This window comes from Leopardus geoffroyi, chromosome D2 (assembly GCF_018350155.1).
Source record: "Leopardus geoffroyi isolate Oge1 chromosome D2, O.geoffroyi_Oge1_pat1.0, whole genome shotgun sequence".
In the NCBI taxonomy this organism is placed as follows: Eukaryota; Metazoa; Chordata; class Mammalia; order Carnivora; family Felidae; genus Leopardus; species Leopardus geoffroyi.
The window spans coordinates 67,974,795-67,995,290 of record NC_059334.1 but is presented as its reverse complement, the minus strand read 5'-3'; the positions used below and the strand labels follow the sequence as shown (position 1 = coordinate 67,995,290).

General features: G+C 35.9%; 1 protein-coding gene across 12 annotated transcripts in view; it reads right to left on the bottom strand.

The window, feature by feature from the left end:
- Window positions 1–20,496, bottom strand: part of ADD3 (adducin 3) — a 125,128-nt gene that overhangs the window by 18,908 nt on the left and 85,724 nt on the right. For 11 of the 12 annotated variants that reach the window (XM_045438853.1, XM_045438847.1, XM_045438854.1 and 8 more), the window contains exon 2: window positions 10,990–11,213. In XM_045438853.1, the coding sequence (XP_045294809.1) occupies window positions 10,990–11,184 (195 nt within the window). In that variant the 5' untranslated portion in view covers window positions 11,185–11,213. Of the gene's footprint in view, window positions 1–6,278; window positions 6,333–10,989; window positions 11,214–20,496 lie in introns of those variants that run through there. The other variant, XM_045438858.1, reaches the window with a different exon arrangement.

Genomic DNA, 20,496 nt, shown 5'->3' with positions numbered 1-20,496 from the left:
AATGACCACTGAGCTCATACATCTCACTTGGAGCAGAACAAACCAAACATAACTTTCTCTATAATCAATCTTTTTCCCATCCCTCTTTTGAATACGGTTTCATCTACACAATTTTGAAACAAATATAAAACATAAAATAATAAAACAGTGGAAGAAGGAGGCGAGAAGCTTGCCTTCAGGGGAGGAAAAAAATCGCTAGAAAGTCTTACTCTCAAAGAAAATGAGCTATCATCTACAATAGACAGATATAAAGCAACTCTGTTAACAATATGGAACGAGAGTACCAAGTACAGACTGATGCAAAAAAGAGAGCCATTCCTCGCCCAGTGGCCTCAGTACCTAGGTTGGGCTAGAGTCCCTATTTGGATGGGGCAAGACTCTGATTACAGACTGACTCACAGAAATCTTCACTAAGACATACTATGTACATCATGGCTTCCATTTTAAGAATTCCGTGGCAATTCCCTTAACTCTATGAAGACTGAAAGCAAACTGATAAGAGCTGAGAACTGTTTACTCCCCTTCTGCAACACTGTGCTAAAGAAAGGACATTTTCCCCCAACTTTGGGTACTATATGTTCCTGTTCTGGAATTCTGCTATATCTCTTGGGGGCATATGTGTATGTGTCAGAAACAGTGTTCATATCAGTAAAAATTCTGAACGTTAAGAGAAATTTTCTGTTCGAATAACCCTTAAGTTGCTAATATGATTCATCATTTGAAACCTCTCTCAATCCTTTACATTACTTGAAATAGCTCATTTTTTATTTCCATAACACCTAACCAATACTTATTTTATTAAATTCATTTGTTTTCTTGCTCAAACCTTTTCCCATTCATTTTAAATACAAAAGCTCTTGCAATGTAAGTCCTCTAAACCTTGCTTTTGGTTACATATGAAACAGAATCCCTGCCAGAAATTAAGTTCAATTTTTAACCACTTCACCTAAGAGGGAGAAGGCAGAAAACTGCTCCGGAATCACAACCTCCAAGAGGAGTCCATACAAACACCTTGGAGATCACTGGAGAAATCTTTTTCAGAAGGGTGAATTTCCTTTCAGTCACCAACAGTAGCCTTCCTTATAAGGCTGAGAATAAGATCTCCTGGAGTCCCTGCTTAGATGTAGACTTGCATCGTGGATGACCGAATGATTCAGATTTTCAGAAAGGACTTAAAAAAAAAAAAAAAAAAAGGCATAGGAGCCCATGATGGAAGGAGAAATGTGGTTTGAGGCTATGAGGTAGTAAATATTAGGACCAGTCCTGACTCAATGCTTGTGTTGCTTTTAGAGAAACAGTTGAGAGGCATCCATGATCTGAATTGAAAGAGCTGAGTGCGAAAAACTATAATCTTGGGAGTTCAATCATGGGGCACCATGGAACACCCTAAGTGAGCTTAGCACAGGAAGAGGGGGAGGGAGGTCACCTTTCCCTGATGCCCCAGAGTGGCCTGTGCAGACATCTGTGTCAACAGTGAACCTGCATCTCCTGTTGGACAGGGTAAGACTCGTTTTCAACACCACTACCATGTGGGCAGGAAGGCACAGTGGCCGAGGTGGACTGAAGAGACTTTAGCATGACTCACATGTGCACATGAAGACATACATACACACCACATCTTGGATATAGAAGTCACTGGTGAACCCTTTTGCACTGTGTAAGCCACTGAGGTTCTTGGGACAACTTAGAGGAGAACAGAAATTCCAAGAGGAAGATACTGTACTTTCTGCTAATACAGCAGGTGAATGTTTAAGAGACTAATTTAAAAACTAGTAGTGACCATATTTGAATTCTGAGTTCATGGAGCAGTTTATACCAGTTAAACATGGCTTTTCTTTTACAAATTTGAGGGCTCTTAAATGTAAATCGTTAGCACAATTATAAAAATTCTAAACATCTGGGGTGCCTGGGTGGCTCAGTTGGTTTGAGTGCCCAACTTCGGCCCAGATCATGATCCCAGGGTTGAGTTCGAGTCCCACGTTGGACTTGCTGCTGTCAGTGCAGAGCTCACTTCAGATCATCTGTCCCCCTCTCTCTCTGCCCTTCCCCTGCTTGTGCACTCTCAAAAAATGAACAAACATTAAAAAAATTCTAAACATCTAAATCCATTGACTGTACCTCGCTCATTTAAAAATATGACTTAAACCAGAGACAATATCCTATAAAATATCCTCTACAAAGACACATGACATTGATCAGAAAACTCCATTAATACATTTCTACGACTTAGTGAACATAAAATGGTTGTGAGCTATATATAAGATGGATGGACACTTTCATACAGATGAGTAACATGAGTATTTTACCATATTTAAGGCTGGATGAGAAAGAATCTTTCAGATACACTCATTCATCTTTTATAAACTATAGAAAACTTCTGGACACCTGGCAAAGGGCCAATCTGCTCTTTTGAAACTTTATCTTTCCTTCAAAACCAAATTCTATTTAAACTTTCTTCAGCTGAAAGCAGCTATAACCAATATTCACTCAGTAAAAAAACCAAAAAACAAACAAAAAACCTGATGATACCTACTATGTGTATCACTCATTATTTACATTGCAATAACTTACTGAGAAATGGGAATATTTTATGGAATGCCCCTCCTCATGTGGCTCCAGCAAGAATTTAAGGCAGATTCTAGAGATCAAAATTATTAAAAAAATAAATACAGGTTAGATAAATTAAGCTAAAGAGAAGAAATTAGTATAAGGAGGTTAGTTAGAGCCAGCAATGAGATTAAGATACAAAGTGCATGTTATAAAACTGTAGGCATTTGCTACAGTTGGCATAAGCCAACATGAATTAATTAAGATAATCTGCTCAGTATGATTTATAATGGCTTTAAGATTAAAAACCAACCAGTTGCTCAAGAGAATCACAACTATTTATGAGCTGATGAGACGTTTCTGCTGAGTGGGATGAAAAAGCTAAATAAGAAAGGTTGAAAAATTTGTCCAAGGCAGTAAATGTTAAAGGCAAGAACCCAGGTCAAATGCTATTTTCACTAGTGAAAATGCTTTTACCACTTCCATACATCCCACAATACAGTGGGCACAATCCTAAAGCTTTGGGATGATCCATGGTATCATAAGGGGATGTGTAAGCCCTTCTAAAATCAATTCAGAGAAAAATATGAATTTAGTTTCCACAAAGTGCAGGAAAATAATTTTCAAAGTAAGTGAAATTGCCCTAACGTTTTTATATAGTTGAAAGTGCTTCAGCGGATAAGAAATCTTCTATTACAAAAGATTTAATGTTTTTGGTCATGAACATTTATAACTCATTTTTAATGTTTCAAATATATTTGGAGTATTATTCAGATAATTACCTCAGTCGTAAGACAGTATAAAATTTAATGATAAAATTTCAGCTGGTTTTAAAAATTTATCTATAAACATGTTAAGCTTTAAAATACTGTATTCAAAGAATAAAAATTTTATCTTTACGATGACAGTTAACCATATTCTGAAATCCAATGTTAATAAAATAACCCTTTATAGTTATTCATTTGAATCTCACAACAAAGTCCTGAGATAGGCAGTGATTTGCTCAAGGCTGCACAGCTAACAAGTAAATGGAGTAAAGGTTGAAATCTCTAACTCTCAGCTGGGCACAGGATCTTCCTGTAATTTTACGGGAGATGGGTTGTATCACTGAAACCAAATACAACTAATAAGGCAGCAGGCATGTTGTGATCAGAAATACAGAGTAAACCTCTTAGGCTAGATTAGGGCATTAGGTTGTACTGAAATAGCAAAAAAAATTACATAGCAGCAGATTATGATGGTCCTCAAGTACCAAAATACTTGCCCTCTTACAGCTGAAAATTTTTCCATCAAAGCAGAATGAAAAAATAACTTATACACAGGGCAGCAAGGTCACATGCTTGGCTTCGGAAGTCAGATTAAACCAACAATTCCCTAGAGCGTCCACTAGAGAAGAGTCAGGGTAAAAGACAAACAACACATACACAAACCACAGCATAAACCATGTCTTCCATCTTAGAGACAGAAGAGCAGAGAAGAGGAAGTAGTGGGAGTTGTTGCACCTTGAATGCATGAATCCATGAACATAATAAACCTGACTGCCATCAGGAGGACAGATTCTCTGAGACCTTTAAAACCCAAAATACGGTCTAAGGAATTATAATTATATAATCTTCAAAGTGTTGCCATAAAGTGCTTTAAATCAGCAATACTGTGTATAAGTCATGTATACAATTTTCACAAAAATACTTGCCTACTATGGGCTAGGCTCTGCACAACTTGCTTTTATGTTATTTCATTTAATTGTCACAACAACTCCATGAGGTCCATGGAGTTGGACAAGGAAACTGAAGCTCAAGTTAAGTGAGTTTCCTAGGCCATGCAGCTAATAGGTGGTGGTGAACCCAGATCCAAAGCAAGCACTGTGTGCATATATATGTACATATCAAAACATTTGTTATAAACAGATTAGAACTGGAAATGATGAGAAAATAGGCTGACTCCTTATAGGTCAAGCAGTCTGGTACTCCAGGATCTCTATAATTCGTCATGCAACTTTTTGGGTGTACCTACTGTTACTACCTTGTGCTCTGATTTAGCCTATGAGGTTTGCGCATCACTCTATGATCACACCGTACTTTTCTATCCCTGTGCACTCTATTTCATCAAAGGGAAATGCTGGCTTCTGCTGTTCCTCTACCTAATCAGTTCTTACCCTTTATCTAACACTTGTCTTAAATGTGATCTTCCTGAAGTCTCTCCTTTAATCACCCCAATTAGGTGGGATCTCCACTTTCTTCTCTTCCCACCCAACTCCAATTCTTTTAACATTTGCCTTTACTACTCTTAGGATACCTATCATAGGACTGTGGTTTACTTTTCCCACTCTACCACACTATGATATCTGATGGTTGAAGCTGTTGTCTTTCACATTCCTGGAGTCTCCCTGAGCGTCTAGTTCAGTGCTCAATTAATAAAATAGCGAGAGTGTTTTCCTTTCCTAGAATATAAGGAAAGAAAGTAAAGAATCTGATCTTAATCTTAATTGAGTTAATGATAGTAAAATCCATTTCACAGGTTTTTAGCATTAGAATCTGAAGATCTAAAAAAGTCTTGAAAGTTTGTTACTTGAGGGGCGCCTAGGTAACTCAATTGGTTAAGCATCTGACTCTTGATTTCAGCTCAGATCATGATCTCAAAGTTCGTGGGACAGAGCCCTGCATCAGGCTCTGTGCTGACAGCCCCAGAGCCTGCTTGGGATTCTCTCTCTACCCCTCTCTCTGCCCCTCTCCCCTTCCTCAAAGTCAGTAAACATTAAAAAAAAAAAAAAAAGTCCATTATTTGAATGAGAAATTCCTCTTGTGTAATTAGATCTGTCCATCATAGAATGGGAGAAATTCATCTATTTTTAAAAATAAGAAATGAATCTTCACTGAACATTATAAAGTTTTGGAAAGTCATTTAATTCTTCAACTCAAACAAAATCCTACTTGAAAACTTGTTTGGTCCCCAGAGTATTATATTTTGGACAGCTCTCTCATTAACACACATCCAAAAGAGTATGATAAAAAAAAAAAAAAAAAAAAAAAAAAAAAAGTAAAAAATCACTAGATGAAAATCAAAATGTTTGAATTAGAAAAAGCATGCCTTAAAAGCCTTATCTGAATCTCATACCCTTTTATTTTATGCATTGTCTGTCAATACTGACACAGCAATTCTATAAATTCTGAATTCATAAAGTATGGATAAAAATAAACGTGATTATAAAAACAAGAAAGATCTGGAGACCTGAGATTCATGTAGGTAAGATTATACTTTAAGTACACACATATTCATGTATACTAAAAAACCAAAGGCAGAATTACCTTGAAGTATCAGATCCTAGTTTCTGTATCTAAAATCAGAGCTTTCAGGAGAAAGTGATATTGGATGGAAGGTATTGTAAATCACAGAAAAGAGGACCAATTTGATAAAAGAAAATAACCTGATTGAATTATTTCAGTTAAGGCTAGGAAAAAAAAAAAAAAAAAAACAAACAAAAAGAAAAGAAAATTACATAGGTTGATTTATAAGTAATGTTTAACTTATGGACATTATGTAATGGAATACTGATAAATATCAGAGATTGATTTTAAATATTCACACCTGGATGTTCTACCTCAATAATTACTAGAGAGAAAAATTGGAGCAAAAAGAAAAAAAAAAGATTACAGACTTGCTGCTCCCAAGGCACTCTACAATTATGTTATTAGATCTCTCCCAAAGTGGGATTAGGAGCATAACAAACTTACTTAGAATTTCTCCATTAAGAAATGTATTCATTTGGAAATAGATTACCACTGGTCCTGTTGAAAGGAGAAAAAAGAAATAAACCAAATTTTCTTCTGGATGGTCTTTATCCTCTACCTAAGTCTTAATATGAAGCTAAAGGTTAGAATACTCTCTTTTCTTGAAGCTAGTATGTAATAAAAATGCAAACAAAATTAATAAAGAATACCTTTATCTTAAGCTTCTAACGTGACCAGATAAATGACGGTGATTCTGACCAACTAGGTGCGCTGTTAACATTTTAGGCCTTATAGTGATATTCTGAAATATATATGGCTTTGAAGTTTCTCCTATATTTGAAGTAGCTTGTAGCATTACATATTGCCCTGTTATTAAGAAATGTTAGTGTGTCACATGCCTGAGCTATCACTACCTATAAGTTCCTGTTGTTCTATCTTTCAGAGTAGCATTGCACGTTTCTGTCAACCAGATTAAATAGCTTTCCATAGTGGTGAGGTTTGAGAACATTCATTCTTTTTCTGAAACCCACCAACTGTTTTCCACATTAAGCTGCTAAGTTCAACAGGAGCTTGATGGACAACCTTCAAGAGTTTAATGACTCAAAGCCCACCCAGCTATTCATATATCCATCCATCAATGTACATAGAATTTTACTAAATATCTACTATGCACAATGTACTGTTAATTTTTCAACTTATATGCGTCTTTAACTTTGATGAAACATCATTTAATTCCAACAGTTTGCCTTAGACACCTCATTCTGAGATAAGGGGGTTAAGGATAATCTAGGGTTTCCATAGGCATATATATGAGGGGTGTACTGGTTAAAGAAAACTTGTAGATTCTCCCTGCTGCATTAACAAGATCTCTAGCTAAACCTTGTTTACTCACCAGCACTTGATTTCTAAGACAAACACTTTATTAGGTTTAAATATACATACACATTAAATATACTAAAAAATATATATATATATGTGTGTGTGTGTGTATAGTATATCTATATATATATATCTAGATATCTAGATATCTATATATACCTATAGATATATCTATAGATATATATAGTAGTATACACACACGCACACACACACACACACACACACGCACATTACGAAAGATCATGAAATTCCTAGAAGTAACACTTGGAAGTCAAGATGAAACATTCTTTTTTCTTATTTTCTCAGCTCAAGGCAATAAGGTACTGTGTTTGTCAAACAGATTTACAGACACCAAAATGTCTTGTGATTGGAAACTTCCTATGTTGGGTTAAATGAACCTGAACGACAGAATTCGAAGATGAATAAAACAATATATGGGTGGAATTTTTTCATTGTTATTGAATGCTTTAAGTGGCACAACCTACTGGTTAAGTCTGAGTTTTGGAGTTTACATTCAGAGCCCACAATTTAAACTTGTAAAAACTTTAGCAAGTTATTTAACACCTCTAACTTTCAGTTTATTCATCTGTAAACTAGGGATATTAATACTTTTTTGTTTGAGTTGTTCTGAGGATTAAATAGGATTTGATACATAATAGAGCCCATAATAGGTGCTAATAAGGGGCTTAATAAAAACAAGTATTATACTTTGCTTTTATTAGTTTCCCTATTTTCCTGTCTTCCCAAATAAACTCAGCATTTTAAATAGAAGGCTTACAAACTTGTTTCTTACAAACAAGAAATTAGTCATATCTTTGATTTGATCATTAGTGGTTATGGGTTTTGTCGAAAAGAGTGAACTCCAATATTCACAGGAGACCCACGCAGGTTTTAAGAGAATTATATTTGCAGAAACACTGCAAGCTTGGGCCTGAAGGAACAAAGGTAGTTCCAAAAGAAGAGGTCTTTGAACCTCAAAACCTCTACAAGAAGGAAGAAGGCTGAGAAAAGAACACAGGCTAACTTTCGAGGAAAAGGAAAGAAGACTCAGAGGGTGGAACCAAAAGCCCAGAAGGCAGAGCCACTAGCGAGAGTCACCCCTGGAAAGTAGGACTACGTCTTCATTAAGGGAACTTCTAAACATTTGCCCAGATGGATTTCACACCTGCTATGAACCAGTTATTCCTCTGTACCCCTAACTCCCCCCTTTTAGAACAGGAATGTTCAGTAGCAGTTATCTTTGCTTGCCCCACCATTGGCTGTGTGTGTGGGGAGGGGGGGGCGCAGATTTAGTTCTTTAGTTCTCAGGTGTACAGATTGAGAGGACCTGTACTTAAGGAATCACACCTGAGGGGCACCATCTGTAGCTGGACCAGAGTTAGATGATGAGATTCTGGATTCAAGCAAATATTATAATGAGCTGAAGCTTTTGCAGGAGTGTTAGGAGACAGTGGGTGCATTTTGTGCGTGGGAGCAAGGTAAATAAATTGTGGCAGACTTCAATGCTTTTCAACTAAATTGTGGTCAGAGAGGGGACAAGTCTCCCTTCAAAAGGTGGATCTTAATTCCTCTCTCCTTCTTTAGCTCCTGTATAAGCTGAACTTAGTGACTCACTTCTAACTATAGATATGGTGGAAGTGATGGGTGTTTAAGGCCTGAGATTAGGTCATAAAATGCACTGCAGACTCCTCTTGATTCTCTCCCAGATACTTGCTCTGGAGGAGAACATTCAAACAGTCTCAGGTAAAGGTCCACATGGCAAGGAACTGTGGTCCTTGGCCAATAGCCATGTGGCTTTTCCATTGGGAAAAGATGGTGACCCATCTCAAGGGCAGAAATCTCCAGGCCAGTCAGGTCTTCAGGTGACAGTAGCCATGGATGATGTCTTGACTGCAACTCTGTGAGAGACCTTGAGCCAGAAACACTTAACTAAGCTGCTCCTGAATTCCTCACCCATAGAAACAATGAGGTAATAAAAGCTTGCTGTTTTAAGTTGCTAAATTTTGGGGTAGTTTGTTTTTTAGCAATAGATACTAATGCAGGTCGCCAGGGATCATTTCTTTGTTAAAAGGTTTGTTGTATTAAAAGAAATTTGAAAACCACTGCCCCAAAACATGGCAGGAAGACAAAATTTATGTCTTTTCTAAGTCTTTCACAAATGAGATTTTAAATTCACTAGCAAAGATCTAGGGAAAAAAATGGTCAAACCACAATTCTTTTAAATCTTCTTTGTTCCTCTCTGGGATGAAAATTACCATTCTTGCTATGTGAATATGGAAATGACAATCTATATGTCTTGCTTTTCCCATTATTTCATTAAGTTCCCTAAGGCATAAATACAATTGGTAATTCCAGCCAATTTACAAATGGAAATTTTTTTAGGTATAAAAAAATTAGATCTACTCGAAGTTATGCTGTCTTTATTTAATGGGGAAATTAAAACGAAAACCCTGGCATAGAAATGCAGCTCATAAAAATGCAGCTTTTTACTTTTAAACTTTACAGTTAAAACTGGTCCTCTTTGGAGCACTTCCCAGAGAAATCTCAATATTTAACAACTTTGAACAAAACCTGAACTTCATCTCATTCTCTGTTACTTTATACTATGTTACTATAATCATTTGGTTAATAAGTTAGCCCTCAAAAGTGGAGTGAGTTTCTTTAGAAGAGGAAATATATCTGTTTTGATCCAAATAATTAATGTGCCCTTCAAGTATTTATAAACACAGAGTTTAGATTTGCATTAAAGAAGGCACTGAACATTTACTCCCTCATGATGAATCCTCTGGTTAATCTCCTTTCCATTGGGAAAAGATGTCTTTATGGGTTTATTTAAAGGATAGGTTTAAAGTTAAGCTATACTTAAATTCCTCAAAGTTTGCATTGCTTTTATAACTTGTACTTGCTTTTATCTAGGCCACTGGTGTAGCAGAGTTACTCAGAGTAGAATTCCCCTTTGGCTTTGGGCTCAACCTCTGTGATTAAATTCACAAGGGCACAACAAAAATGATTTACCAGGGCCACCTTAGGCAGTTCTATGCCTTAGTGCTTATCTTAGTACCTAAGTTGGAAGCCTAATTAACCCTAACACGGGCCCCATGTGTCTATGTTTGTTGAACTCTACCTTAAGGGGTCTGTGATCTTCATTATGCATAAAGTTACTAATTCATTTTGCATGTTAAATCAAGGTATTCTCTCTCATTTTCCATCACTGATATGTGACCATTGCAATTCCACTAAGGGCTTGTAAGAAAACTAACAAATCACTTTAATGTGATTTACAAAGTCTGAATATTACTGTGCAGACAAAATTTTCAGCTTCAGTTTATAATCCACTTTTAGTGTAGTTAGTTTGGTACGTGTGCATCTATGTGCCTGTATTAGGTGTATGTCACATTAGGCTGCCAGATCACACATCACCGCAGAAGCTTGAAGTCTTCCTCTGCTGCTCTGAGTGTCAGGGTGCACAAAGAAAGAAAATATGTTTCTTGGCTCTTGACAATTCAGTCATGCCTTTCTTTTTTACACAGATACTCACTCTGAATTGAGGATCCTAGCTCGGCCCCATCTTTTGTCCTCCTTTAACGAAGCGTTACACTCAGAAATCACACAAAGAAAACTTACACCACCAAGACAACACTAGTTTGTTATTAAAGCTTTGCAAATTAAATCTGTAAATGAGGTGTTCATTTTACCTCTGAAAGCCTGGGGGCAACTAGTAGTCACTCTGCCTTCACCCTTCTATTGTGAGCGTACTTTAAGGTACCTCCTACCTCCCTGTATCAAGGTCTCCAGAGAGAAGAAAAAGTATAGCCTTCTGATTGTTTCAACTCACAGGACTTTGCAAGATCTGAGTAACTCGTTTCCTCTGCTCCATCATGTTGAAGTCTTGCCGTAGATCAGGAGACATGTTCCTCTCCCGAATGTATTCTGGGTCATTCTCATTGATGCGGTCAAAATATCTCTCTTTGTGAGGCATGCTGGGGGGAGGAGGAGTAGTGACCACACCTTGGCTGGCATCTGAACTCATGCTTCAAGTCGAAGGACTCCCTTTGTTACCTGCATTAATAAACACAAAGGAGGACATTCATGATAAGTTCATTATTAAATTCAGATTTTATGGAGGTCAAACTTTTTTTTTTTTTTTTTTTTTTTTGCCCAGAGGCTAACAGTGGCAGCTTTCTTTAAAAAGTAGCTTCTCAAAAAATATTAGAACAATTTCTTATTAAAGTAAAAATATCTTTGATTATAATGCTAAATTGGAAATTGATAGTTTCCAGAAGTAATGAAAACTTGTGGTTCAATTATGTCATCAACTGCTAACTGAATTTTTAGAGGGAACAACTATCAAAATCTCCAAAGTAAGATATCACATCTAGGATTGCCTGGGTGGCTCAGTGGGTTAAGCGTCTGACTTCCGCTCAGGTCATGATCTCACAGTTCGAGCCCTATGTTGGGCAGGTTCAGTTCAGAAACTGGGGCTGCTTTGGATTCTGTCTCTGCCCCTCTCCAGCTCGTGCTCGTTTTCTCTCTCTCCCTCAAAAATAAAGCTTAAAAAAAACACACACACACACACACATCTACATTTGATCTTAGCCAAAAGGCCGAGAAGTGATAGAAAAAAAAAATCACATCTATAATGGCAAAATTTCCACAATTAGTGAGTACTGTCACTAGAGCTTCTCTTTTCTCTTATTCACACATTTTTTTTTTTTATTTTAGACCAAACTTTGGCCATACTTAATGACCACTACATTTTATAGTGAATGTAATTTATTAACATGAGAGAAACACAGCTATAAGTTTTTCAAATGATTCAACTTCCTAGAGGAAATGTAGGAATTATTCAGGTTGCCAGACTAAATAACTTCAGCACATAGTGCTACAAATTCAAGAAAGAAACAGCAAAAAGTTATTCAGAAACCATAAGAATACCTGATTCACTTAATTATCAGGATAATCACACTTTTCTAGATAGATCCAGGAGGGAGAAAGTAAAGGCCACTTTCCTCTTAGGGATCTATATCTCTAATAAAGACCAGAGATATCTAGTCTCATGTTTAAAACACAGTAACAACCAGGGAGATTACTATATTTGTCTCTAATAATAGTCTTCTCTGATAGAATTCATCTCTAAAGTTACCTTGGTGCAACTTAGACCAAGCAAACTAATTACAAGACATTAAAAATTCTTGCACCAGATGATATGACACTATATAAAGAAAACCCTAAAGACTCCACCAAAAAAACTACTAGAACTGATAAAAAGAATTGAGTAAGGTCACAGGATACAAAGTCAATGTACAGAAATCTGTTGCATTTCTATACACTAATAATGAAGCAGCAGAACATTAAGGAAACAACTACCTTCACAATTGTACGAAAAATAATAAGATGCCTTGGAATAAACTTAACCAAAAAGGTGAGAAACCTCTGAAAACTATAAAATACTAATGAAAGAAATTGAAAACGACACAAAGCAATGGAAAGACATCCCATGCTCATAGATTGGAAGAACAAATATTGTTAAAATGCCCATATGACCTAAGGTAATCTATAGGTTTAGTGCAATCTCTATCAAAACACCAACTGCATTTTCCACAGAACTAGAACAAACAATCTTAAATTTGTATGGAACCACAAAAGACTCCAAATAGTCAAAGCAATTCTGAAAAGTTAAACAAAACAAGGCATCACAATTCTCAGACTTCAAGTGATAACATAAAGCTGTAGTAATAAAAACAGTATGGTACTGACACAAAAATAAACACATAGATCAATGGAAAAGAGCAGAAAGCCCAGAAATAAACTTGCAATTTAATGGTCAGGTCAATTAATCTTTAACAAAGGAGGCAATAATATGCAATTAGAAAGAGTCTCTTCAACAAATGGTATTGGGAAAACTGTGTAGAGACATGCACAAGAATGAAACTGGACCATTTTCTTACACCATACACAAAAATAAACTCAAATGCATAGAGGACCTAAATGTCAGACCTAAAACCATAAAAATCCAGAAGAGGGCACAGGCAGTAATTTTTCTGACATCGGCTGTAACAACATCTTTCTAAATATGTCTCCTGAGGCAAGAGAAACAAAAGCAAAAATAAACTATTGGAATTACATCAAAATAAAAAGTTTCTGCACAGCAAAAGAACCTACAAAAAATAAAAGACAACCTACTGAATGGGAGAAGATATTTGCAAATGACATATCTGATAAAGTGTTAGTATCCAAAATATATGAAGAACTTACAGATCTCAACACCCCAAAACCCCAATAACCCAAGCAAAAATAGGCAGAAGACATGCTGAACAGACATTTCTTCAAAGAAAACATCCAGATGGCCAACAGACACATGAAAAGATGCTCAACATCACTCATCATCAGGGAAATGCAAATAGAAACTACAATGAGGTATCACATCACACCTGTCAGAATGGCTAAAATAAAAAACTCAAAAGACAAGCGTTGGCGAGGATGTGGAGAAAAAGGAACTCTTGTGCAGTGTTGGTGGGAATGCAAACTGGTGCAGCCACTGTGGAAGACAGTATGGAGGTTCCTCAAAAAATTGAAAACAGAACTACCCATTGATCCAGTAATTACACTACTACTGGGTATTTACTCTAAGAATGTGAAAACATCAACTTGAAGGAATATGTGTACCCCTATGTTTATTGCAGCATTATTTACAATAGCCAAATTATAGAAGCAGCTTAAGTGTTGTTCATCAAAAGATGAATGGGTAAAGATGTCACACACACACACACACCTGCAACAACATGAATGCAACTAGAGTATAATGCTAAATGAAATAAGCCAGTGAGAGAAAGACAAATACCATATGATTTCACTCATATGTGGACTTTAAGAAAGAAACAAATGAACAAAGGAAAAAAAAGAAAAAAAGAGAGAGAGAGACACAAACCAAAAAAGAGACTCTTAAATATAGAGAACAGATGGTTACCAGAAGGAAGGTTGGTTGGGGGATGGGTGAAATAGGTGAAAAGGATGAGAGTACACTTATCTTGATGAGTACTAATATAGAACTGTTGAATATATGTTAACTCTACTGGAATTAAAATTTAATAAATAAATAAAGTAAAAAAAATCTTGTATTAATTCTGGTCTTAGAAATGTAAACTACTAGGGGCGCCTGGGTAGCTTAGTCGGTTAAGCATCTGACTTCAGCTCAGGTCACGATCTCGCAGTCCATGAGTTCAAGCCCCGCGTCAGGCTCTGGGCTGATGGCTCAGAGCCTGGAGCCTGCTTCCGATTCTGTGTCTCCCTCTCTCTCTGCCCCTCCCCCGTTCATGCTCTGTCCCTCTCTGTCTCAAAAATAAATAAACGTTAAAAAAAAAAAATTAAAAAAAAAAAGAAATGTAAACTACTATATACTAATTTGGATGTAAATTAAAAAAAAAGTTAAATTACAAAGTTAAAAAATGTAAACTCATTTGTTAAAAATAATTTTTGTAAAACATGTTAAAACTTTGTTAGCTTCTATTTGACAACATCACTCTACAACATTCTAGAAGTTTGAACTACTTCCGTGTACTACACAAAAAATTCATGAAATAGGATTAAGTCACTTTATGTCATATCACTTTAGTGAAAATCTGATTTTGTGACTAGAAAGCAACTAATCAGGAAAGAAAATGTAAAAATGAGCTTTTATATAAGTGAGTCTTCCAGATCCTAAATCATTAATTCAAAAATTGAGAGAAAACATGCAATGAACAATGAATATGTGATGATCAAATAAATGGACCCTTCACAGGATAAAGGGGCTAGGTTTTTTTTTGTTTTGTTTTGTTACAACATCCACTATTAATAGAATGACTCTGGTCATGTGATATTCTTCAGAAATTAGGTTTTGCGGTACTGTTATTAGCTTGGCTTACAAACATAGTATTTTTCATCACCTTTCTATTACCCAAAAATGCGGTGCGACAGAGCACCAACTCTAAGAAACTTCTTTTTTCATATCCAGTGGGTTTTTTTATCAGTAGTCCAGAAGTGTAACCAATCTTTGGAACCTCATACTCTTAGAAGCTATTTATAATAGGTCCATCTGAGCTCCTTAAAACAGTTTATTGCTAACACAAAGTAATTTTAAGGAGTACTTAAAATCTAGTTACGTAACAGTTTACTCAAGTAAAAAGAACAGTTAGAATATGAAGCCCCGACAGACAAAATACTGTAAAAAAGTCGTTAATGGATAGTGTTCAGATTTCAGCAGCACTAGTCTTTGTAAGCCAGAAGACACAACAAATGAAATATTTCAACTGTTGGCTTTGTTATGGAACTTTAAAAAAATTGTGTTGTGGTCAGATCAGTTTAAATATGATTGCTCTCTATGAAGTATTTTCACTTGATTATGGTTAAAATATTCTAGAACTTTAGCTGGTTATTAGACTAAAAAACTTTTAATTACATTCTAAAAATTTCTAAGTAATTCTTTCAAGCAAAAAGCAGAATGGTGCAGAGTACTGGACTGAGGATAGAGACCAGGTTTCAAGTCTTTGCATTTCCATCAACTGTTGTATGACCTTAGAATAGCTATTGTTAATCGTTAGAGAGAAGCTGATAGCTTCTTTTAAATGCTATAATGACCCATTACTAAAGAAACAACTTGTAATTGTTAGAAAATCTCTAGCTGTTACGAATACTAAGCCATATATAGAGTTGAATCATTATACAGTACACCTGAAACTAATGTAACATTGTGTCAACTACACTCAAGAAATAAAAAAAAAAAAAAACCACAACTATCAGTTACTGAGCTCTTACTATGTGCTAGCCACTGAACTTTACATACATTATTTACTTCTCTTTAAAAAAAATTTTTTTAATGTTTATTTATTTAGAGAGGGAGAGAGAGTACGAACAAGGGAGAGGCAGAGAGAGGGAGAGAGAGAATCCCAACAGGCTCCACGCTGTTGGAGCAGAGCCCAATGCAGGGCCAGAACTCACAAACCATGAGATCATCACCTGAGCCGAAATCAAGAGTCAGATGCTTAACAGACTGAGCCACCCAGGCACCCCAAAGAGTACAGTTATCTTGATGAACAAATGTATAGAACTGTTGAATCATATTGTACACTTGAAACTAATATAACATTGTATGTTAACTACACTTGAATTAAAAAAAAAAAATAGGGTTGGTTAATTTTAAAGAGAAGGAGCCCTGGAACTGAATTGTTTCCCATATCCCCTAGAAGCAGAAATATTTATGCTTAGTTTAGTTGTTCAGGATTAAGAAAAACTAGAATCTCTCCCTACATTCTATTTTTAATTTTTTGAGGAACCTCCATACTGTTTTCCACACTGGCTGCATCAGTTTGCATTCCACCAACAATGCACGAGACACAATGCACGAGACAACAATGCACAATTTTCCCCCCTTCCTCACTAACACTTGTTATTTTTTGTGGGTTTGTTTGACTTTAGTCATTCTGACAGGTGTAAAGTGACATCTAACTGTGGTTTTAATCAACCAATCCTTTATTTACTTATATTTATTTATTTTTGAGAGAGAGAGAGAGACCACGCAGGAGGGGCAGAGAGAGAGAGAGAGAGGGGAGGGGCAGAGGATCCAAAGCAGGCTCTATGCTGACAACAGCAAGCCCAACGTGGGGCCCAAACCCATGAATCGTGAGGTCATGACCTGAGCCAAAGTTGGACATTCAACCAACTGACCCACCTAGGCATCCCTAAATCAATCCTATTTTTAATGTTGCACATACACAGGCATGCTTTCTAGTACTTCGGAGCAATATAAACCAGTATGAACTCTATTAGGGGAAAAATATTGGTCTTCTAAGAGGATTCTTTTAATTCAAAATGATGCAGAAAAACAGATTTTTTTAAAAAGTAACATCATAAAACATTGTCAACACTATGGGTTTTCCTCTGGCCATGCAGATTAGAAACAAGATATCAGGCATAAACAAAAATTCCAGTTAAAAAAAATCTTATCTAAATATTTATGCAGTAACCACCCAACATGTATATTTAAAGAAATTTAGGTTTGGGGCGCCTGGGTGGCGCAGTCGGTTAAGCGTCCGACTTCAGCCAGGTCACGATCTCGCGGTCTGTGAGTTCGAGCCCCGCGTCGGGCTCTGGGCTGATGGCTCAGAGCCTGGAGCCTGTTTCCGATTCTGTGTCTCCCTCTCTCTCTGCCCCTCCCCCGTTCATGCTCTGTCTCTCTCTGTCCCAAAAATAAACGTTGAAAAAAAAAATTAAAAAAAAAAATAAAGAAATTTAGGTTTAAGGCACAAATAGATGAAATACTCAAGAATGATGGGTTTCAAACTCTAAAAATGGCAATCCACAATAAAAAATACATTTTATATTGTAATCACATACAAATACATGAGATATTTAGCTGAAATAAATTTGTGATACTTTCTCTATGTAGTACATTCTGGTATTTTCTATTTTAATCTTTTTCATTAAAAAAATTGGTCAAATAGATTCTTGTTCTACTAATGGGTTATGACCCACTGTTTGAAAAACACTACTCCAGAAACTCTAAGTTATGGTCAAATGGGAAACACAAGGAAAAGAAGTGCGTGTATGTACTTGAGACAGGGAGGGAGGAAATGAATATACGTTAGAGATGGGAGGGAGTCGGAAATGATTCTTTGATACTAAAAAAAATGGCAGTAAGATCCTAGTGATTTGGGTGATAATTAAATTGTCCTCCATTTGGGCACTTAGAAAATGCCATCTATATTACTCAATGTCCATTTGTTTTTCACTTTTTCTTGACTCTTAGCTACTTCTAGTTCAACTTTCCAGATCTCTTTGCTTACGTTTGTAGTCCTCACAATGGCAGGGGACTCCATAAGTGTCTTGAATTATTTGAATTCAATGACTTGAATTATTTTACTGTATCACAACTCCTCCCAAAGCAATCTGGTTTGTATTAGTTCTAGGCTGGGAATGGTCAAAACAATCTTATGAAAAATTATTATAAAAAGTCTTTCCAAACTTAATTCTTGGCAGTTTTAACAGCTTTCTCTAGAACATAAGCAAAAAAGATGGCTGCACTTTCAAGTACCAGGCCTATTGTTCCATATTTAAAACAAAAATCAAAGATATGCCAAGATTTCAAGGCAGCATATTTGGTTAAAACAACAGCAGCAACAATAACACACACTGGTTTATGGAGTTAGAGTTTTCCTTAATGAAATTTACTGCAAAATTGTGAAGGTGTTTACAGTTTTAGAAAACAACTTGGACCCCGCACAAACTATAACAAGCCACATCCTCAGATCGACCAGTGAAGTTTTCTTCATTTTAAATTCTAAAAGGCATGAACTACTTACTTTCAAGTGCTAGCCAAGATTTTACATACAACTGACATGAAAATCAACAGACTTGGGAAAACCAAACTACACATAGATAAAAGTCAAGAAAAAAAGAAAAAAAAAAACAAACCAACAATGGGCACTGAATAGCACCAAGTAATACAGATGACATTTTCTAAGTGCCCAATGGAAGATTTAATTATCCCACAAAGCACTAGGGTCTTATTGCTATAATGGCTATTGACTCTATGAGAGTTCTCTTGGAATATTTCAGATGAGATTCAAGGATCACATTTTACAGATGCAAGGAAACTATACTCAGAAGTGTTGAGTGATTTTTCTAAAGCTACAATGCTCAGGTATTAGATATTACTATAAAATCATAATAATGATATATATTAGCACTACCAAGCCATTCACAGATTGTTCATGGTCAAAATCTACTCTTTCAGTGAAATGTATGGAGAAAAACAGGCCTATCACATACATTTTATGCAGGCATTTTATAAATACCATTGACTGTGAGGAACAGGCTATAAGTAAGGGCTAAAAATTTTAGTGCTTGTGAACAGACTGAATTGTATGATGTCCATCTAGCATGTGCAGAAAAGCAGATGTACAAACTGTCCAGTTGTTTAGTGGTAATCTGCTTAACCTAAATACACGAGGAACACCTTTTCTATAAGTAACTAGACTTTTAAAGATTAAGATGTATCCACCAACATATTACACCAGTAAGTCAAAGAAGTGCCTTTCACTTAATTCTTTGAAGGTTTTGAAGCCAAAATTAAAAGGATATCTGGTCCAAATCTCTTGTTTTCGAGATTAGATAACTAATGAAGTCTTCATAAAGAGACGTGCCCAAGAGCATACACTAAGCATCACCAGGGTGATCTACGTTCTCCTAGTCCAGAGCTCTTTCCACGATACAATATTGCTTCCTCATAATTTGTCACCCTGTATCTTGGTCCTCTCTATCAGTATTTTGGAAGCCAGATACATAAGATGCATAAAGACAAGGAGTATCAGAAGCTATGCTGATCAAGTATCTTCATGAGATAGGCAAAGATGAATGGTACCATAAAATATCATGGAACATTCAACACAATTTTGAGTTCCAAACAAAAAGGAACAAAATGCAGAGGAAAGGCCCTTAAACTGGCTCAAGTTCATATGAAGACACTGCCACATGGGCATTGATCAATATTTTGGAACTTCTAACTGTTAACCTAACAGATGAATACTATGTCTTACTTGGAGGTTATCAAAATGACACTGATTGTGCCCTGGGTAACTAACAATAAATGTTGTTCAAGTTTACACTTTTACCCCTACAGTTAATTAATTTAGCATCAATTTTGTAAGAGTTGAGGGCCTTTGACTATTTATAATGAAATAAATTAACTTTCAAAAACAGACTATGCTGGCAATATACCCACTTTACAGATAAGAACTCTGAGGTTTAATAATTTGCCTCAGATTACCAATTGTTCTTTACCAAGTATGTAATTATTTATGGTTACAGATCTTAGTAGGTATGAAAGAGTTGACAAAAAAAAAAAAAAATGGAATGACTCAAAATACTGTCATTTCCTAGAAGTATATACAGCTATTACAACCTTGATTACAGCCTTTCCTTACTGTGGTGCCTGAAAATACATTATAGGATCACAATATTTACCACCAAAACAGAAATGATAAATGCTCTGAGAGTAGTAAAGTCTCGTATGACTATCAAATTGGTATAAATGTAGAAACTTAACTCTCTCTGGCCTATTGCCAGAATCTTTTCAAATGACTTCTGTTGAGTATACTTTAAAATACAACTATAAATTCTAAACTTTAAGTCAGAAAACAATGAATCGACAACTGATTAGTAAAAAATACTATTAATCTAAGCCTTAGTTAAAATCGAAACTTAAAAAGTCAATGAAAACAACAAACAACAAAATAAACTGGTAATGGTTAACAACAACCCATCATGTTGCTAAGCGTCCTTAATGGAATTTGATAGCTGGCTCAGT